Raw genomic sequence first — 23501 nt, 5'->3', positions numbered from 1 at the left:
TAACTGTACCATAGATCTATTATTTCAATTTACTGATGTAGTAACTGAGGTTCAAATAACTTAGAATGAGAAAGTATGGAAAGTTAATGTATTTGCACATACATATATATCCTTAAAATATATTTTGATAATATACGTGTGTCTCTGGAGGGATAAATAATACATATATGCAAATCATTTTGAAATATTTGGTCTATTTGTTGAGTAGTATTTATAATAATAAAAATAATTGAATTACCACATCATGTGGTCTACAAGATTAGCTCTTATAATGCTTACCAAGGTGAGAAAGAGTAGTTTGATCCCATTGCAATTTAATAGGCTCATTAATGTAATCTAGGAGGAAAGAAACAAAATTATGACTGAAAATTTCCCTAAATGTAACAGATACATATGGCTATGAACAGAGACCATTTTAAAAAGTTAACAATTAGCAAACATAGAAATATCAAGAAATAATTCAGAATGAGATTTGAACAAAGAACTGAGCAAAACAAATGCTTTCAACTATTTTCCAAATCAATTCACCATTCTTGCCTTTTAAACTCAAACATAGGAACAAATAGTAGTAACTGAGCCATGTATTTGGGCATAAGCAATGGCTCAGTCACGTTTTCTGAGTCAAATTAACCTCCCTTTTAAGGCCTAGATCCTCTAGAAGTTTAATTCAGACAACATTGTCTTCTCAAATTATTTTAGTCCCCAAAGAGGTTACTGAACTACTAGTATATTATAATTCTTACTGTTGGAAAGGATCTCAGAAATTATTTGTGGAAGCATGTTCTGGGGAAAAGAAAATTAGATTTGTAATCAAAGGACTAGGGCTCTAATTTATCACCATTATTGTCGTCATCATTTCTCATCATATTATAGTCTTTCCTCTGTTGCACTGATACTGTTACCCTGGTCAAGTCACTTTACCTCTCTTGGCCAGGACTGTCATTTGCAAAATAAAAGAGTTGTACTAAATAATCTCCAAAATCCTCTTTTAAAAAATTGTTCATTGTATGCTAGTGCACTTCCAGTGATTAAGCTCATTACCTACTAAAATAATTCATTCTATTTGTGAATAACCAAAACTGTTCCAAAACTCTTGTGTTGAGTTGAAACCTAACTCCTTTATGTCATCATACTAGTTATGTCATCAGAAGCTTAAATATGTCTACTCCCTCTTCCACATATGTAAGCTAAATACTTGACAGCTATCATGTGAGCCTCAAGTTTTCTCTTCTCCCAAGTTCTCTCAACTGTTACCCATATAAATTGTTTTCAAGACTTCTTAGCATCCTGTGTAGAAAGGAAATTAGAAATATATTGATACGGTTTGATAAGATAAGGAATTTTGTGAGGTTGTCCCAGAGACTGCAGAGTGGCTGAGGCAAGAGAGTGTTCTGTGCATGAGCTTGGAACTTTGAAGGAGGAAGGCAGACAGAGTTCTGGGAGCAGTTGGTCTTTGACTTCTGAAGAGACTGACCAACTCATTTTTTTCTCTCTGGATATAGCTCTGCTGGTGATAGGAAAGAAAAAGAATTCTTAAACCATTTTGAGGGTTTTTCACTTTCCTCACTGTGGAAATACATCAGGATGAAGAACTTGTCAGATTTGCTGTTGTGAAAAATATTTTGTGAGAGGAAGAAAGACCAGAAGACAGTGTTCACCTCTGACTCTGAGGGAAAATCTTAGAGTCACACTCAGCTGTATTGAGAGCAGCCATTTTGCTCTGGTGATAACTTTAATTAATAGATAATTAAGAATTTAGTTAGCTTGGGATTTCTAGTAAGAGTTAAGGAGAAATAGCATAGCTCCAGTGAATTTCTGATATTCGAAGACTTTGCCTTACAGTGAAATTTGGTTGGGTGGAGTGATTTAGATTCTTTAGTGTTAAGGAACCCTTTTATATATCCTTAAACCTTTAATATATATAAATAAGAGTTTTGTTTTTATAAGAAAGATCTCCAGACCAGTTTGTGCACTGAGCCCTAAGGAGGAAAACTGTGAATACTTTGTGATCAACCAGCAAAGTATATACAAACAGTATCCTTCTTAATTAACATCCTTTATAACCCCAATATTACACCTGGCCACCTTTAGTTGGATACTATGTGGTTTCTCAGTCTTTTAAAAAATTATTCCCAAGCCTGGAAACAACTGTTCATACTTAGCCTGAGCTCTTCTAACTTGCCCATTAATTCAATACAATCCAAGGTTATATTGAATATTCTGACAACTGTACCACATGTTTTACTCTTATTGAACTTTTCAACTCAAAGCCGTATCTTTTTTTCCCACAAAAGTAATTTCATTCTGTTTGTATGTGATGACTATTTTGGACTTAAGTATACAAGCCTACAATTTTTCTTCTTAAATTTTTATTTTTTATAAAAAATCTATTATTTCAGACTAGTAAGATATCTCTGTGGCTTGTGTGGAGGACCAGAAGTACAACTGACTTTGGACTATAAAAATTGTAATAACTAAATAGAACCTAGGAAAAAAACACACAAAAACCAATCCTGAAACCTGAGATAACACATAAATACAACAGGATTCCAGGGAGAAAAAGCCAATAATTAAATCTAATGGCCTGGATGCTAAATTTTATATGTAATATAATATATAATATAAAATATAATATAAAAAAACAAGTAATCAAGGAAAAAACCATTTAAATACTATGGTGCTACAGTTAGAATAACACAAAACTTAGCAGCCACAACATTAAAAGAATGAAGGACGTGGAACGCAGCATTTCACAGAACAAAATAACTTGGTTTACAACCATGAATAATATATCTAGCAAAGATAAGCACAATTACAAAAGGGAAAAAAATATTTAACAGACTGAAGGAGTTTCAACTATTCCTAGAGAAAAACCTAGAACTCAGCAGAAAATATGATCCATAAGAAACATACAAAAGCAATGAAAGACTAATCAATCATTAGCTACCCAAAATGTAAAAATTATTTGATTCTGTTATGGGAACATGTCATCTATGGTCCCTAGGAATGGCATCATTGCTTGGGTTATTTGAAGGGACAAGTATGAATGGAAGACTTGAGGTTGAGGGAACATGATAGAATGAACTGAAATGATATTGGAATAGGCCAAGAGGAGGTAAGGTGGAATGGCTATCTGATACGGAAGAGAAATGAGTGGAAGAACTGGCATGGAGAAAGGGACAAGAAGGTGGAGGGCTGAGAGTACTAGAATCCAACTCTTATCATGATGATCTGGGATGAAGAGAGAATAACATACAAATTAGAAGTGTAAAAATTGTCTTGCTGTACAGAGAAACAGGAGGGAAGGAGGATGGGATAAGGGAGGGCCTGGGAGTCTTCTTAGGAGACTGAGGGAATAAGAGAAGAATGTAGGTTAAGAGAAAGGAAGAAAAGGGGATAAAAAGGGATATGGAAGGGAGGGATGCCTAGAGGGGAGTGTGTGTGTGTGTGTGTGTGTGTGTGTGTGTGTGTGTATATATATATATATATATACATATATATATATATGTATATATATATATATATAAAATATATTTCACAAAGGTGGACCAGTTTTTAAACTAGGAAGGAAAGGTGAGAGGATATGAGAGAAGTTTTTGGGAAAGGATATAAATAGAAGTATTGATCAAAAGGAATTGGACATTTGAGGAGTGATATAGCAGAAAGAAATGAAGAGGGGAACAAACAGGAGAAACAGAGTAGATGGAAATGCAGAACTAGTAACTATGACATTGAAGGTTATGGGATGAATTCTCACATGGGAAGAAAATGGATAGCAGAAAGGACCTGATAATATGTTGTTTTTAAGAAACACACTGAAATTGAAAAACAAATATAGAGTGAAGGTAAGGGGCTGGAATAAAATATAGTATGCTTCAGCTGATCAAGAGAAGTCAGGAGCAGAGACATGAACTATAATAGAGTTGGGTCTAAAATAGATATAATTGGAAAGGATGAACTGGGTAACTATATTATGTTTTAGGAGGTTACTATGAGTAATGAAGCATTATTAGTATTGGATCTATATACATCAAATGTTATAACACCAAGATTTTAAAAGGAAAAACTAAATGAGATATAAATGGAAAGAGGTTACAAAATAATAAATATAATTAATAATAAATAAATAATATATAATAAAGAGGTTACAAAATAATAAATATAATAAACAAATAAAAAAGAACAAATAATACAAAATAAAAAAATACAAAATAATAAAATTAGAAGATTTTAATTTTCCCCTCTGGGAACTAGATAAATCCAATTAAAAAATAAGTAAGAAAAATGTTAAGAAGATGAATAGCACCTTAGATAAATAAGATAGATATCTGGAGAACCCCACATGCCTGCCTGAGGTTAATGGTAGATATAATGCCTGTGCATACACATAATACAAACATAGTGTCTGGTGGGATCACAGTGACCTGAAAGCATAAATATTCTGCAAGTGCCTTATATTTATCATGCCATAGAGGTAACCCTGCATCCCTGAGGGGTTGTGGCACTAGAAAAGATATTCCACTGAGTATGGCCAAGCTGGAAAGACCTGTTTTAGAATGAATATAGTCCTGGCAACAGATTGTGTCTGCTGCTTAAAGACCAATCTAACAAAACATGTCAAATGAGAACCAGACAGCCTAAAGTGATCATATTAAATACTGATGATATTTAACCCTGTGGTAGCTAATGAGGTAAAAAATAGTAAATGTACAGAAAGAAGAGACCTAAGGAACATGGAGAAACAGATTTAATATTACATTTCTAGAGTATCTATGAATAAAAAACCAAGATAGAAATATACATTAAAAGCTGTAAAGCTGTTCATGCTTATTGACCTAGAGATCCCATTACCAGGGTTAGCCCTAAGGGCATTATTGAGGAGGTAAAAAGCTGTGAATGTTGAAAATATTTATCAAAATATTCATTTCTTATGACAAAATAACTAGAAATAACACAAATGCGATGAATGAGAGAAATGGCCAAGTAGATTGTGATAGTTAAACATAATGTATTGTATTATGTTATTGAAAAGAAAAATATTGGAAACATAAAGAAAAGTGAAATATATGAGATAAAAGGAGAATAAGAATAATGCATACCATCATTACATTAAAAAAGTAACAGCCACAAAATCAAGAGAGAAAGATATCCAAGTAAAACAAATCCAAAGGAACTCAAAAGCAAAGGATGTTTATAGTAGCATGAATATATGTTACATATTTTAAACAAATTGAAAACAATATTTAGTTTGTGATTTTTTCACATAATCTTATTTATGCATATGTTTAGTCAAATGTGTTTTTTCTTGACAGTGGTAGTTACTAAGTAAAGAACTAAAATGTAAAGAAAAAGATACCTTTAAATTTCAGAGATAATCTCTCTTCTTTGTTTTCTTAATTGTCTGGGCCTTCTCAGTCTTCTTTCCTAGGCCATCAACCATATCAAGTTGCTCATTATAGACTATAGATATGGCCCAAGGCTTTGTCCTTAGGTCTCTTCTTTCTGTACATTTACTATTTTTTACCTCATTAACTACCACAGGATTAAATATCATCTCTCTGCAGATGATTCCAAAGTCTTCAAAAAACTTACAGCCCCATATTGACATCATCATTCTCACCATTGTCGTCATTATCATCATCATCATCATCACCATCACTATCATTATCATCATCCTCTGCCTATCATACATTTTAAATTTGGTGGCCTCAAGTCTAGAATAAAACTCAACTCCAAGGCCACTATTTTTCAGAATTCTTCTTTTGAGGATGCAACCTTCTTTATAGTCACCTCTATTTTTCATCTTGGAGTTATCCTGTGTTCTTTTCTCTCCATAGCACATATGCAATAATTTTCCACAGCTTATTGTATCTATATCATATCTCTCACATCAAAATCTTTTCTCTCTAATTCCATGATATTCACATTAATTTAAGACTTCATCAGTTTTCACTTATACTATTCCATAGCCTCCGTTTTTGGTCTCCTTGCTTCATGTCTCCAACATCTACAATTATCCTCCGCAAAACTGCCAAAGTGATATTCTTAAAGAATAGGTGTCAGAGCATGTTACTCTCCTATATAGTTAACCCCAGTGGTTCCCTATTACATCTAGGCTCAAAAGAAAGAAAAGTCATCTCTGTTTGGCATCTTTATCATCTGAATTTAATTAACTACACTCCTAGATTGAATATGTATTCCTTCACACACTTTATAATCCAAATTCATCTTCTTGCTTGTCCATCTGCTGTCTCTGTGTCATCATACATGCTGTTGCCCATTCCTGGAATGTACTTCTTCCTCACCTCCACCTGGCACACAGTTGCTAGAGCACAGTAAATACCGAATAAACAGACTAGCTCTCAAAATTCCTTGTGTCCTCAAAAAACTTATTTCAAGCATCACTTTTACACTTTCTCAATTCATGTAGCTGCTAACCCCTACCCTCTTTTCCTCTTATGTGTATATTAATGTGTTCTCATTCAATAAAATATAATTTTTAAGGCATTTAAAATTTTTTTCTTCTTCTTCTTTGACTTCTCAAGTTTCTAGTACAGTGTATGAACCATAAGTCACTTAATTATTTGTTGAATGAATGAATTTAATTAGTAAAATAAAGCAGTATAATTGCAAAAAGAGAAGACAGGGCCCTAATGACACAAAAAAGTAATGTTTTAATGCATACTGAGAGGAATTGAAATCTAGATTTTCTAGCTCTATCTTTAGAATGGGAGTTCTTAAGAGGTATCTATAGATAGATTTTTGGACAGCAAGGTGGCAGAGTGGGCAGAGCTGTACTCCTGGAATCATGAAAACCTAAGTTCAAATCCAGCCTCAGACACTTATTACCTGTTTAGCCCTGGGAAAACCAATTAACCTTGTTTGCTTCAGTTTCATCATCTATAAATTAAGCTGGAGAAGGAAATGGCAAATCATTCTAATGTCTTTGCCAAGGAAATTCCAACTGGATTTTAAAGAGACAGACATGATAATGACTAAACAAGAATTAAATGAATAGATTTCAGGCTGACCATGAATATGGATAATAAAAGATATCTTTTTCATTAATTTCTAATTGATATTTAATATTTCTCCAAATATGAATTGAAAAAAATAATCTAAAAAGTGGTCCTGAAGTATTAAGAGATAAGCAAAGTTGCCACACACACACACACACACACACACATGTGCGCGCTCATGCACACACATACACAATGAGGACCCATTCTCTGGAATGCTAGAGTGGTTATATGTTTTGCTCTTGAAATCTCTTCAATAAATACTAACCTGTATTTATGTCCTCCTGAATAAGCTCATCTTCATAGTCTTCACTAAAGACTGTTACATGGCTACCTTGAGCATGCTGTAAACAAGGGCTTTCAAATATATTCTTCCAGATTTGAATACAGTCTTTATTCAGTGGCTCCATACATTTGCAATCCCATAGCACACTTTCCTTTAGCTTTTCCCTTAATGTGATGCACATGTGTCCTGCTGCATCACTGCTGCAGCTTTCCATTCTTGAACCACACGTTTCTTTAAAATTCTCATAGAGCATGAAGCAGTGTTCAGATGCTTTACACACCTTCATGGCCACATTGCAGTCATAGTCTGCTTCAATCTTTTGCTTTCTCCCTTCTGACATGCTCCACTGGATGACATCTGATTGAATACCTGGGGCCGAAGGAAGCTCTGAATGTTCTAGAAAAATAAATACAAGGATGTGAACCAATAAATCACCATTTTAATAAGCACTTACTGTGTGCCAGGCACCAGTAACCCTAAACACTGGGGATACAGAGAGACAAAAGATAGTTTCTGTCTGTCCCCAAGGAGCTTACAATCTAGTAGGGGAAAACTACATGCAAATATATATATATATATATGTATATATATATATATATATAAAACTAGCTATATATAGAAATAAGTAGGAAATAATTAGAAATGGGAAACAGAATTAATAAGAGCTAGAGAAGACTTCAGGGGAAAAAAAGAATTTTAGTTGGCACTTAAAGGAAGTCAGGGAAGTCAATAAATGAAGTGAATAGGGAGAGCATTCTTGATATGGGGCAGAGCCAGGGAGACTGCATGGACATGGAGTCTAGAGATGGAGTGTTTTGTTCCTGGAATAGTCGGGAGGCCAGTCATACCAAGAGTGTATTTTGAGGAGTAAGGTGTAAGAAGGCTGGAAAATTAAGAGGGGACAAGGCTTTAAATACTAACCATAGAATCTTGTTTTGGTACTAGAGACATTAGGGAACCACTGGTCTTTATTGAGTAGGTGGCTGATGTAGTTAGAACTGCACTTTAGATAAATCACTTTAGAGACTGAATTCAGGATTATAATGGGCATAGCCTTAAGGAAGGAAAGCCCACCAAAAGCCCAAGGATGAGATGATGAGGGAATCATTCAAGATATAATTCAAAGGCTAAATCAACAGATGTTAGCAACAGATTGGATCTGGGGGATGAGAGAAAGTGAGTAGTATAGGGTGATGCCTATGCCTATGCACCTGAGGGAATGAGAGGATCCTGTTGCCCTCTACACTAATAGGAAAAGTAAGATAAGGTAGAATTAGGAGTAAAGATAATGAAATACAAAATGGGTATAGATCTAAACTTCTTTGATGTTTAAATTTTTGTGACATAATTATTTGTAAAGGTGTCATGAATAGGTTTAAGAAAATCTACCTTGAACCATTCTTACACAAAGGTGACCTATGTTTATACCATCAGCAACTTCATTGCCCAATTTCCCTTAACTTATCTTTTCCAAAAACTTGGATTTTGATTTTTTATATCACTTACTTTGAGAACCTTATGATAACCAGTAATATTTAATTCTCATGTTCTATCCAATAGAATTTTTATGTAATAGAATTAAAACTATGATTTTCTTGGCACAGGAAAATCCCTACAAGGAAACTCCTTGAGTCAATGAAGATTTAATTTAGAATCTAAGAAAGTTGCCTAAAAGAACTCTGTGATTATAGATCATATTACCAATATGTTCTCCAGAATTCTTAACTTAAGACCAGTTACCTATCACTTATATTTTCTTTCTTTTCTATTTCTATATACAAGACTTAGCACATTTTTGTGTAAATGAAAAAATTTAAGTGCTTTCTTAATTGATTAATTCTATGTTAACATTTTATATGTTAAACAAGTGGGCTTCTCTTCTTTAAAGCACTACTGAAAAATCTCTCTCTACTGAGACATACCCCCCAGGAGAGTGGCCAAAGCCAATCTGACTTTTTTTTTAAATCACTTAAGCAAAATAGACAAATAACTGTACCAAACCAACCAACCCAAAGTTTTACAAAAAACAACACACTACTCTGTGACTCAAGATTATGTAGGACTTTACTGAGAAGTTATTCAGTTTATACATTGAATGATTGAGACAGTGTTCCATTTTGGAGGAACATTTAAGCCCAAATAAGACTTCTTGGTAAGCCAAAAAGACAAAATTAAACATCTTATAGGCCAATTCTTCATTTGTGCAATGATGACATATGGTGGTTTTAGAATTATATATGTCAGAAGCATTAATCTAAACAATGAGTCTTTCTATAAGGTGTCAAGTTGCAATGGCATATTTGGAAGAAAATATACTATTGGGCTGCTACTATATCTGAATATAAACATATTTAGAGAGAAATTTCCAAAGTCTTTTTTATATAATTTAGTTCATAAATGCTTTGGCTTTAAAGCTTAGTTAAAAATATAGCTTTAGACTTAAATTATAGCAGTCATATTCATAGAATAGATGAATCTCACATGAGCCATGGAAGGTGTAGGTATTATAATCCAGGTCATGGTTTTAGGAAATTTCTACCAATAACACCTCTTCATACCAACTTGCCTATATATTTATTCAAAAGCAGTATTATAAAGCATCAACAGGGTATAAAGTCTTAATTTTTGGTGGAAAGAGAAGAGTTCTTAGTTTCAGTATTCTCACTGGTTCTCTGTCTGACTTATACAAGATATTTTGAAGGAACCAATGAATTTTGAGCAAACGCATCTATGATTTAATGTCATAAAGATAAGTTATGCTAATTGATTTAGTCTTTTTACAACATAATTTCCTCAAATGTTTTTAATACAAGTATATAATCTACAAAGTGGAATGCATTTCAGTGAAATCCGATATAAGAAATATATGAGAAGTCATAAAGCAGTGATGGTGAAATTGTGGCATGCATTCTTTAAAGATGGCATGCAGAGCCCTCTCTGTGGGCATGCTGGCCTCCCTCCCTCCTCTACTGCCCTCCACCCCAGTTCATTATTAGAAAGGCAGAGGGACTCTGGCAGAACTGCTTCCCCCTCTCCACCATGCCTGATGACAATTTTAGACATCACCCACCTCTCTGCCCAGAAGCCCAATGGGAGCTCGCAGGGTGTTAGGTGGACAGCTCATATGCAGGAGAACTGGAGGTAAGTGGAGCACTCTGGCCACTCCCCTCCCCCTCTCTGCACTGGCTGAGGATACTCCTTACTTCACCTACCCAGCAGTCCAATAGGAGTGCTTTCTCCCTCCCCTGGAGGGGTGGGGCATGGCACTCAGTCTCTGGGTATAAGGGAGTAGGCATAGTGCTCCATCTCTAAAAGATTCACCATCTTTCTTATAGAATATGTGATTGGGCTGAATTAGGTACCTCTGTAGATGATTCAGGAAGGTAGGTGGCTCAGTGGTTAGAATGCTAGTCCTGGAATCAGAAAAACCTGATTTCAAACTCAGCTCCAGATACTAGCTGTGTGTCCCTGGGCAAGTTACTCAACCTTTATTTGCTTTAATCCACTGGAAAGGAAAATGGCAAACTACAGCTATATTTTTTTACCAGGAAAATGACATAAACAGTATGGTTTACAGTTTCATGAAGAATCAGAAACATAAATAACAACAGCTCATTCAAACACCCATACACTTAGGATATATTTAAGATCAATTAGATATAGTCTATATTGTCAATGATGAGAATCTGTATTTCTCTTCTGATCATTTTCTATACTTTGAAGAATCTTCTTATTACCTGTTTTACTGGTACATTGTTTCCCAAGCAACTTGTTGACACTGCAATAAATATCTTCAGTACAGAGACAGTTTTTAAATTTGGGATATTGATCCTCTAGAGACTGGATGCTTAGGTTGCAGCTCAATGAATCTTTCATCTGGCAGTCATTATCTAAATTTTATAGGCAAATATATAAAATTGCATACATTATTTTGAATGTGATGACAGTTCTTCAAAAAGAATTTCATTAAATATTTATCTTATTAAAACATTTTGTTAGAATATATTTTATATAACTTATCAACTTAGCGATACTGAAGTTTCATAACTTGGTCAATGAGAGAGGAATTCTACAGACAATTTTTGCATAATTGTAGCTTGCCTTGTTTAAACACCAAAATTTAGTTTAGTTATTTTTAATTTGTAATTAAAACCATACCTATGTGAGTTCATTAGTGCAGAGAGTTTTCCTTTGTGTTTGTGATTATGTTTCAAAGGTGTGAAGTTATAGCATATAAAAACTGTGATTATAAAAAAATATTTCATTAGGTTAATTTATAACTAGTCTAAATGGAAAATAAAAGAGAAACTTATTATTTTAGAAAATAGGGCAATAGGATATATTGTTTGATGCTTTATACTAGACAGGATATTAGCATTAAGGAGTTTTTCAACATCAAAATAGTAATAAATATTTAAATAGTTTTCAGTTCAAAATTAAGGAAATTTACAAATATGATCTCATTTAAATCTCACAACAACTCTGAGACATGTGTTATTATTACTTTCAATTTAGAGATGAGGAAATTGAGGCAGACAGATGCTAATTAAGGTAGGATCATGTAGATAATAGGCAGCTAATTAAGGTTTTGAAAAGAGGTCTTTTTATTTTATTTTTAAAATTTAGTTTAAATTTTTTTTGCTCAAATTTTTTTTCTCAAGGAGTTTATATATATTTTTTATTTTGAATATTTTCCCATAGTTACATATTTTGTGTTCTTTCCCTCTTCCCCAAACTCCCCTAACCACCTTTAGCCTACGCACAATTCAAGTGGGTTTTACATGTATTATTGATCAAGACCTAATTCCATTTTATTGATAGTTGGACTAGAGTTATCGTTTAGTGTCTACATCCCTAATAATATCCCCATCAGCCCATGTGTTCAAACAGTTGTTTTTCTTCTGCTTTTCTCCTCCACAGTTCTTCTTCTGAATGTGGCTAGTTTTCTTTCTCATAAATCCCTCAAGCCTTGCTCTGGATCCTTGCATTGCTGCTAGTAGAGAAGACTGTTATGTTCGATTGTGCCACAGTGTATCAGTCTCTGTGTACAATGTTCTCCTGGATCTGCTCCTTTCACTCTGCATCAATTCCTGGAGGTCATTCCAGTTCCCATGGAATTCCTCCAGTTCTTTATTCCTTTGAGCACAGTAGTATTCCATCACCAATAGATACCACAATTTGTTCAGTCATTCCCCAATCAATGGACACCCCCTCACTTTCCAATTTTTGCCACCACAAATAGCACAGCTATAAATATTTTTGTACAAGTCTGTTTATCTATGATCTCTTTGGGGTACAAACCCAACAATGCTATAGCTGGATTGAAGGGTAGGCAGTCCTTTAGAGCTCTTTGGGCATAGTTCCAAATTGCCATCCAGAATGGTTGGATCAGTTCACAACTCCCCCAGTAATGCATTAATGTCCCAATTTTGCCAAATCCTCTCCAACATTCATTACTCTCCCCTGCTGTCATTTTAGCCAATCTGCTAGGTGTGAGGTGATACCTCAGAGTTGTTTTGACTTGCATTTCTCTAATTATTAGAGATTTAGAACACTTTCTCATGTGCTTATTGATAGTTTTGATTTCTTTTTCTGAAAATTGCCTATTCATATCCCTTACCCATTTATCGATTGGGGGATGGCTTGATTTTTTGTTCAATTGATTTAGCTTCTTGTATATTTGAGTAATTAGACCTTTGTCTGACTTTTTTTGTTATGGAGATTTTTCCCCAATTTGTTGCTTCCTTTCTAATTTTGGTAGCACTGGTTTTGTCCGTACAAAAACTTTTTAGTTTAATGTAGTCAAAATTATTCATTTTACATTTTGTGATTTTTTCTAAGTCTTGCTTGGTATTAAAATCTTTCCCTTCCTGTAGATCTGACAAATATACTATTCTGTGCTCACCCAATTTACCTATAGTTTTCTTCTTTATATTCAAGTCATTCACCCATTCTGAGTTTATGTTGGTGTAGGGTGTGAGATGTTGATCTAGGCCCAATCTCTCCCATATTGTTTTCCAATTTTCCCAGCAGTTTTTGTCAAATAGTGGTTTTTTGTCCCAAAAGCTGGGTTCTTTGGGTTTATCAAAGACTGTCATGCTGAGGTCACTTACCCCTAGTCTATTTCACTGTTCCTCCCTTCTGTCTCTTCACCAGTACTATATTGTTTTGATGACTACTGTTTTATAGTACAGTTTAAGATCTGGTATTGCTAGGCCATCTTTCTTCATATTTTTTTCATTATTTCCCTTGATATTCTTGGCCTTTTGTTCTTCCAAATGAACTTTGTTATAGTTTTTTCTAATTCAGCAAAAACGTTTTTTGGTAGTTGACAGGTATAGCACTAAATAGGTAAATTAATTTGGGTACGATGGTCATTTTTATTATGTTAGCTCGTCCTACCCATGAGCAATCAATGTTTTTTCCAATTGTTTAGATCTAGTTTTAATTGTGTGGAAAGGGTTTCATAGTTGTGTTTATATAATTCCTGTGTTTGTCTTGGCAGATAGATTCCTAAGTATTTTATATTGTCTATGGTGATTTTAAATGGAATTTCTCTTTCTAACTCTTCCTGCGGTGATGTGTTGGAAATATATAGAAATGCTAAAGATTTATGTGTTTATTTTGTATTCTGCAACTTTGCTAAAGTTGTTCATTATTTCCACTAACTTTTTAGTTTAATCTCTAGGATTTTTTAAGTAGACCATTATATCATCTGCAAAGAGTGACAGCTTGGTTTCCTCATTGCCTGTTTAATACCTTCAATTTCTTTTTCTTTTCTAATTGCTATTGCTAGTGTTTCCTGTAAAATGTTAAATAATAGAGGTGACAATAGACATCCTTGTTTCACTCCTGATCTTATTGGGAATGCTTCTAATTTATCCCCATTGTAGATGATGTTTGTTGATGGTTTTAGATGTATACCATTTATTATTTTTAGGAAAGATCCTTCTAATCCTAAACTTTCTAGTGTTTTCAGTAGGAATGGGTATTGTATTTTGTCAAAGGCTTTTCAAGCACCTTTTGGGATAATCATGTGGTTTTTGTTGGTTTGCTTGTTGATATGGTCAATTATGTGAATGGTTTTCCTCATCTTGACCCATTCTTGCATTCCTGGTATAAATCCCACCTGATCATAATGAACAACCCTCGTGATCACTTGCTGGAGTCTTTTTTCTAGTATTTTGTTTAAGATTTTTGCACCTGTGTTCATTAGGGAGATTGGTCTGTAGTTTTCTTTCTCTGTTTTTGATCTACCTGGCTTTGTGATCAGTACCATATTTGTGTCATAAAAGGAGTTTGTTAGAACTCCTTCTTTGCTTATTGTGTCAAATAGTTTGTATAGTATTAGAATTAGTTGTTCTTTGAAAGTTTGATAGAATTCACTTGTGAATCCATTTGGTCCTGGGGATTTTTCTTAGGGAGTTCTTTGATGGCTTGTTCAATTTCTTTTTGTGATATGGGATTATTTAAGTATTCTATTTCTTCTGCTATTAATCTAGGCAATTTATATTTTTGTAAATATTCATCTATATCACCTAGATCCCTATATTTATTGCCATATAATTGGGCAAAATAGTTTTTAATGATTTCCTTGATTTCCTCTTCATTAGAGTTGAGGTCCCCCTTTTCATCTTTGATACTGATAATTTGGTTTTCTTCTTTCCTTTTTTTAATTAGATTGACCAGTACTTTGTCAATTTTATTTATTTATCAAAGTACCAGCTTCTAGTCTTATTTAATTTAATAGTTCTTTTACTTTCAATTTTATTGATTTCTCCTTTGATTTTTATAATCTCTAATTTAGTTTTTAACTGGGGATTTTTAATGTGTTCCCTTTCTAGTTTTTTGATTTGCATGCCCAGTTCATTGATCTTTGCCCTCTCTAATTTGTTACTATGTGCATTCAACAATATAAATTCCCCCCTGAGTACTGCTATAGCTGCATCCCACATATTTTGGTAGGATGTCTCACCATTGTCATTCTCTTCAATGAAATTATTAATTGTTTCTATGATTTCTTCTTTAACTATCTGTTTTTGGAGAATCATATTATTTAATTTCCAATTAGTTTTTGATTTGCCTGTCCATGTGCCTGCCCTTACTGCTTATTATTTTTATTGCATTATGATCTGAAAAGGTTATATTTATTATTTCTGCTTTTTTGAATTTGTTTGCCATGTTTCTATGCCCTCGTACATGGTCAATCTTTGTGAATGTACCATGTGTAGCTGAAAAGAAGATGTATTCCTTTTTATCCCTACTTATTTTTCTCCGCATATCTATTCACTCTAATTTTTCTAGGATTTCATTCACCTCTCTTATCTCTTTCTTATTTATTTTTTGGTTTGCTTTATCTAGATCCGATAGAGGAATATTTCGATCTCCCACTAGTATAGTTTTGCTATCTATTTCCTTCTTGAGCTCTACCAGTTTCTCCTTTAGAAATCTGGATGCTATATCTCTTGGTGTGTACATGTTGAGTACTGTTATTTCCTCATTATCTATACTGCCTTTTATCAGGATGTAATTACCTTCCCTAACTCTTTTAATCAGATCTATTTTTACTTTGGCTTTATCAGAACTCATGATTGCCACTCCTGCCTTCTTTTTCTCAGTTGAAGCCCAAAAGATTTGACTCTAGCCATTGACCTTTACCCTGTGTATGTTCACCTGCCTCATGTGTGTTTCTTGTAGACAACATATGGTAGGGTTTTGTTTTCTAATCCACTCTGCTATTTGCTTCCTTTTTATGGGCATGTTCATCCCATTCACATTCAGAGTTATAATTATTATTTTTCCTTCTATTTTATCAGTCTTTTGACTTTACTTTATTAATTCTTGCTGTCTTGTGAGATCATTGGCTTTTACTTGCCCAATTCTGTAAAAGACTGGTTTTTGGCTATAATCTTTAGGTTTTCCTTTTCAATCTGATCTATCTGGCCCTTCATGGCTTCAAGCTGGTCATTTTTGGTCTTCAATTTGCTTATCTTTTCATTTGGTTTCTGAACCTCAATTTCCAATTGTGAAATTCTGCCTTTTAAAGTGTGATTTTCTTGCCAGATCTCTTCCATCTTTCTCATTATCTCAGATTTGAACTCTTCAAGAGCTTGTGGCCAATTTTCATTTTTCTGGTAAGGTTTGGATGTCTATAATTGTTTGTCTTCCTCAGTTTTCTGGGGTTTTTTCTGTGCAGAAGTTATCAAGTGTCAGAGCTTTTTTCTTCGTCTTTTTGTTGGTAATTTCTTGGGTCTTGCTTGGCTTCATTATGCTTTCTCTGCCAGAAGTTTGAGTAAGGCATGCAGACTCTCTTTGTATGGAGCTAAGGAGCAGTTTTTGCCTGAGGCTACTTTGTGAGTCTCTTGGTTTCCACTATCTGCTAAGCCTCTGCTGTGGGGGCCCCTCTCAGCCTCACTTCTACACCCAAGGTCTGTGCTCCTCAGCCTCCTGGGGTCAATGGTCTAGCTGTTTTAAGGGTCAAGCCCCTGTGATCCTAGTTGGCTGCCCAGAGCCCAGAAATTGGTCCTCGCTTACTCCTCCACCTGAGGTTTTCCCCTAAGTCTCAGCACACTGACCTGCTTCCACTGTCCTCTGTCTCTCTCAGTCAGGGTCTGTGCTCTCTAGCCTCCTGGGGTCTCAAGTCTTATTGCCCTCAGGGGCAAGCTTCTAGTGGTCCTAGATAGCTGCCAAGGAGCTAGATTTTGTGCCACTGCTCACTCTAACTCTGGTGTGAAGCCTCTGACTCTGGTACAGTGGGTGGGGTGGGGGAGGGTTGATCAGCTCACATTTTTATGAGAGCTATTTCTGCCCCCACCCCTTATAGCTTGGAAGTGCCCAAATCCCACATACCTTTGATATTGTGTCCTATTGTGGGGTCCCTTCTTTCATCTGGATTTGGTTTTTTTGTCCTTTGGAGGTATGCTATATGGGTCAGTGAGGAGAGTAAAGTGCCGTGCTTCTACTCTGTAGCCATCTTAACCCGGAAGTCCAAAAGAGGTCTTTTTAATATCAAGTTTAATTCTTTGCTTACTATTTGACTTTGTTGTTTAAAAGGTTAGCTATGTGTCCTTGGACAATTCACTAAACCTCTCACTGTCTTTTGAAACTCACTAAGATGATAGTTTCAGAAAAGGTTCCAATATTAATTGGTAGGAGGAAATCTTTCATTTACAGATCCATCCAGTTCTAATTTATATCCTAAATATAATAATAATAAATATATTAATAAAAATAAATAATTTTTACAACTGGCCTCACTTTCTCTGCTATTTTTAATCCTGAAGGGGAAAATGATAATGTGGTACAGTTAATTTTAATAGACTAATAGAGATAATTATAAGAATATAATTAGTGAAATTGTGGAAATTACTTCTTTTTATATAGAGCAGTGATGGCGAACCTTTTAGAGATGGAGTGCTGGGCTCCACCCTACCCCTCCCCTCCACTAAGTTCCAGGCGCACCCCAGTCCCCCCTTCACCTCGCACAGGGGAGGGAGAAAGCACTCTCATTGGACTGCCAGGTGGACTGGTGGGTGAAGTGAGGAATGTACTCAGCACAAGTAAAGAGGGGGAGGGGAGTTGGCTGAGCACTCTGCTCCCCTCCAGCCCTGCCACCTTAATCCCTGTGCTCTCCCATTGGGCTGCTGGGCAGAGGGGTGGGTGATGTGAAAAAATGTCATCAGGCAAAGAGATGGGGAGAGGAGCAGCTCTGCTTGAGTCCTGCCTTTGGAGGGAGGGAGACCACATACCCAGAGAACACTGTGCACTCCATCTTTGGCTCCAATGCCATAGGTTTTCTATCACTGATATAGAGGAATGATTGCTGTTTTGGAATCAGAGGAATTAGATTCAAATCCTTGAGTAAGTCATTTAACATCTCTAGGCTTTAAGTTTCCTCATTCATAAAATGAGGGAATTGGAATAGGTGATCTTTGAGATCCTTTTTAGTTCGGTCTCTGATCTTATATTTAAATTTTCTTGTGAAAATTTCTCATAAATAATGATACACAAAACATTAAATAGTAGTATTAACACAATTTCAAAGTTGTCATAAAATATTCAGAATGCTTTCTCTGCTCAAAGAGAACAGTAGCATTATTTTTTATTGTTTTATATTCTCTCATCTTTTCAAGTGACTCTGGGAATTTTATTTAAATACTGGATTTCAGTTTCTCTTAATGTAAAGCAGAAGTCAGAATACTTGGAGTATATAGAAGTAATGGGAATAGATGATTATCATGGTTTCTTCCAACTGGGATACTATTACTGTAGATGCTGAGAAAGCATAGATTTTGTACATGTCTGCTCAGGAAGAGTGGAGAGTAAATTAACTTTGTTTCATAACACACAAACACACACAATTGCATGTTCATACACAAATACCCTTCTATCCCTTAGGGCAAGCATGGATGATGGAGAAAATGAGGACAGATAATAAAACACATTTAGGTATTACTTTACTCTATTCAAAGATCTTCTCTACACTACCTTAGTTTAACCTTTACAACAATCCTGTGTAATAGTACTATAAATATTATTATTCTCGTTTTATAGGTGGGGAAACTTTGAGTCAAAGAGGCTTAAGAATTTTCTGATAATCACACAGTAGATCCCAGAGGAAAGATCTTATATCTTTATATCTAGTACCTATTTCTCAAAACCACCTTTTCTATTGGCATCTATATTTGATAGATATGGCTTCTATCCCTTGAACCAACCATTCCATATCCCTAAAGGGAACGAGAAGGATGCATGAATCTTTGAGATATGTGAGCCATTAGATGTAGTGACTATAGGATTCGCATACAATATCCAAAAAGGTTCGTGAAAGGAAGAGAAAATTTTCTTCGTAAATTTCTTTACAAACACTGGGTCTGGGAATGGGAAGACATGAGGTTTGGGTAATGAGTTTACATAAGTCATATGTCATGAAGGGAGAATGAGACATGCTGATTAATATTGCTACATCATCATAATATTTATAATGTGTTTGGGCAAAATGTCATCTTAAGTGTGGAGTTTAATTTTTTCACAAATATAAATATTTCTGTTTTATCTTTATATTCCCCAGATGGCAAATTTTCCATGACATGGTCAGTTTATTATATCACATTATCTGTGAATTTACCCTGACTTTTCTGCTCTCTCAGTGACTGTGTAAATATATTTATTCAGCTGCATGATATAAAAAAACAGAGGATAGTTTAGAAAACTATTGTTACTTCTTTAATGATTATTTTCCAATCCACTCCCTTCCCATAAAACTATGAGGAAAGGGATGACTGGCTAAAAGCACATATTCCAATATAATGAATGTTATTTGATTCAAGTCAACTGTTATTGAGAAAATGACAATGATTAAACATTATAAAGAGTATTAACTCCATGTGTACAATAATTTAAATTGCTGAAAAATCATTTTGAAAATATGATAACATTTGAATATACAACCCTAAAATGAAGTTTTTCTTTTCTTAAAATGAGTTGGTATATTACTACATCACAGTTATTATTATAGCACTATTTTTTTTATAGCATTATACTTCATAGTTGTTTTTCTTTTTGCAGTTGCAAATACAAATAAAACAATGTGCAATTTGACATGAATTTCTGAAAACGATGGGTGTAAAATGGATAAGAATAAGAATTAAATCTATATTTACACAAATTAGGAAGGGAAACATTCCAACCAATGATGGTATATTATTTTGTTTAATCTATATTATCATAACATTTCCCAGAGCAGTTGTGTTCAACTCAAATATAAATAGGGCCACTAATTCATATATAAGGATCTCTGAGGAATGAATATTGACAGTTTTAAATCATAATGTTATCTATGTTTTGTTTTATTTTATTTGTTTTGTTAAATATTTCCTGATCACAGTTTAATCTGGTTTTGACCACATTTGGGAATGTTTTGGAGCCACTTGTTGCCTTGTCTCATGTTTGTCACCCGTGTCCTAGAAGAGTTAAAGATTAAGTGCCTTGGCCAGAGTCACACATTAGGTATAGCTTAGTGGTGGGCCTTAAATTCTGGTCTCTCTTGTTTCTAGGTTGAAACTCCAGCCACTAGCCTTATTTTTAAATTCATTGGGAGAACTTTCTACTTGTCACTTTGGTGAATACATTCATAATGTAAATAATATCTCATTTTTTGGTGCTTATCAAATTTTGAGTTTTAAATCAAACAATAGGTGCAGCTTAGTATAGTGGATAAGGAACTAGCCTAGAAAGTCAGGGATCAATGAGTTCAAATGTGACTTTCTACACTTATTAGTATGGTAACCCTGGATAAATCATCCAAACTCTCACTGTAAAAACATATATTCAAATATGAGAAAGGGCTTACCTATATTGGTAGAAAGGACTCCCTAGTACTAGAATTGTCTTTGACAAGGAAATCAGATAGATATCCAAACAAGAGCTATTGAGGGGTGGGGAGGAAGTATATTTCTGTTATACTTTTGTTATTTTGAATTTTGGGGGTTCCATTGAGAGTATTTGAGGCTCATTTGAGCCTTGGAATACTTAGATGTATGACAGACTTCCTGTGGACATTTGGGGGACTTTGAAACTACATTTTCCATGATTCAATGGGTTTCCGGTTTCTGAAGTGATGACGTGTACCCAGGTAGAGTGTGGCTAAAATTGGGTGGTCAGCCTTGGGACTTCCTCTTTGGTATGTAGGAGAGGTGATAGAAGGTAATGACTGATGGCTGCATTTTTAAATAGATCTTAGCCAGGTGTGTGGTCGATTTATTCTACCAAGATGGCCCTGATTAAAATATTACTTCTCCTTTTACTCTCAGTCTCTATTAATTTTAATTATTACATACTTATTGCTTTGTTAGACACTACATTTTTATCCATGAGTAAATCACTTTAACTTGCTGGCCTCCTCTGTAAATTGGGAGATTGAGCAAGTACATAGGACTGTAGAAGAGAAAGAAGGATAGGACTCAGAGAAGAAGAAAGTGACAAAAAAAGTCAGTTCCAACACCATCATTTTACAGATGAGGACAGGGAGACCCAATAAGATAAAATTATTTGTGCAAGGAAACATGGATAGTAAGCATTGGATGCAATATTTAAATCCATGTCCTCAGACTCTAGTGTCTGCCAATATGAACTCTAAGTTATTTCCCACATTTAGATTTTACATAGAGCCAATGTGTGGATCTCTTTTTTTGAAAGGAGGACTTTTGCCCTTAATAATTCATCAGTGTTAAAGATAAGCTAGCAAAAGGAATGTGAATTTAAAGAAAACAATACTTGAAAGAATTCTAAATCTCATATACATATGCTTGAATAAAAATATTCTTAATATTTAAATACTGATCATACACACAGAAGTTTATTTTTTCTTTGGAGGCAGAGGACCTGGGTTCAAATTCTTCCTCTGTCACTACCAATTTGACCTTACTCAAAATTATTGAATCTCTCCCAGCCTCAGTTTCTTGTATAAAAGTGAAGTGTTCAATTAAGTGTCCTCATAAATGTTTTCCACAATTTATCCTTATTAGAGTTCATATTTTCTATCTCTAAATGAGAGGATTGGCCTCTGAGGTTTGATCCTAGCACTTATTTTAAGGTCCTATGTGTGTAAACATTGACAAGTCCTACAATTCTGGGAAGATTTCAAGGGTCCTGGGCACAGACTGGATGTCTCTCACTAAGGACCAGTCTAGCTAAGTGAGGGAAGCCTCATCAGAAGAAAGTACCTACAGGATATTTTCGGGCATTTTCAGCCATTTCAGCAATGTTCATAGAAGATCATCTACTAAAGCAAGAAGGAGTTGTGAACTTCAAGTAGGAGTAGTGAAAAAGAAAATACTGGGAATGGGGGAATAACTAGATACCAGACAAACTGGGGACACTCTCACACCTCATGAGGGAAGGACTGACAGGTAAAGACAGAGAAAACAAATAGGGATGTGAAGTTTGGAGTGACAGTTGGTCAGCTAACTGACAATCTATCAACCAGGGAAAGCCAGTGAAGTGGGTAACTTCTTCAAGATGTGGGTTTTTATGACTTAGAGGAGACAGGAAGTACAAACAAACTGGGTTTATTGGTATTAAATGAGGGAAGTGGAAGAGAAGGGTTTCTATACTATGGAATAGCCCTAATGATTTAACTAAACTAAGTTCTAAACTAAGCTAAACCTCTAACTAGAAAAAGAGGGCTGGAGAGGTGGGCTTCTCACTGCACTGATTCACAGTGCTCCAAGATGATCTTGGACGTCCCAGGAACCAGGAACAAGTCCAATATCCAGCCAGTTAATCCAAAAACTGCTCTAGGGAGTAAGGTAGATAAATCTGCTGTCCACCAACAGATAATCCAGACCTTTCCTCAACCTAGGCCATGATAGTTGCTTGAAATATCTTCTCAGTGAAATCCAAATCCTACTCTATCAGCTCCTTGGATACCTGGCAAAAGCTGGACCACACAGCCAACATCTCCTCTTTTCGCTTGGCCAAACCACCCACTCTTTTTTTCAAACCCCAGCTTCATTCCATTATGGAACTCTCAGGTCTTTAGTGACAGCCTGACAGCCTGGGTGCTAATTTCCTACTTTCCTCATTACAGTTCCCAGCATTATGAAATCACAGGTCTTTGCAATATCTAAGTATGTGTGTATGTTCATACATATGTATATGTGTGCATCTATTACAAAACTGCATTTTATGAATAATATGATTATATAGAATTGTTTCTAACAAGTTTAAGTTACTTTATCCACTTGGGAATCCCCATAAATTTTATCTTTCAGCCAAAGAAAATCAATTTCAGATTACAAACCCAACTCAGTCCTTTTAGTCAAATTCAGACTGCCTGGGTCAGTGACTTCTTGGGTGTCTCTGGAGAACCCAGTCTTGGCAGAAACAAAAAACAGGACCCTGGCAAAATTCCAAAGCTTCATTCTAATTGCTCTGTTCATTCCTTTCCCCACCATGTGAGCCCAGGTGCTTTGGAGAATTTGGGAAGGGGTAGAAAGAAGGCTTCATTTCTCTTGCTCTTCACTGTAAAATATTTTAGCACCCTCTAATGTATAAACAAGAATAATTAAATATTTTTTTCCAAAGGAAAGGGACTATTTTTAAATTTACATTTTCAATTTCCCTCCAAAGTGATCACCTAAATGTGTGAGATTGCCTTATTAACCAAATTATTTTTATGTTACTACTTTAGCAAT

At 34.9% G+C, this 23501-nt stretch overlaps 1 protein-coding gene across 1 annotated transcript in view; it reads right to left on the bottom strand.

The window, feature by feature from the left end:
* Positions 1 to 23501, bottom strand: part of GFRAL (GDNF family receptor alpha like) — a 38571-nt gene that overhangs the window by 11149 nt on the left and 3921 nt on the right. Inside the window, exons 2-3 of the mRNA XM_044675350.1 lie at positions 11043 to 11195; positions 280 to 336 (exon numbers count right to left, since the gene is read on the bottom strand). Coding sequence (XP_044531285.1) covers positions 280 to 336; positions 11043 to 11195 — 210 coding nt within the window. The remainder of the gene's footprint in view (positions 1 to 279; positions 337 to 11042; positions 11196 to 23501) is intronic.

This window comes from Gracilinanus agilis, chromosome 4 (genome assembly GCF_016433145.1).
Source record: "Gracilinanus agilis isolate LMUSP501 chromosome 4, AgileGrace, whole genome shotgun sequence".
NCBI lineage: Eukaryota > Metazoa > Chordata > Mammalia > Didelphimorphia > Didelphidae > Gracilinanus > Gracilinanus agilis.
This window is presented reverse-complemented; position numbering and strand designations above follow the sequence as displayed.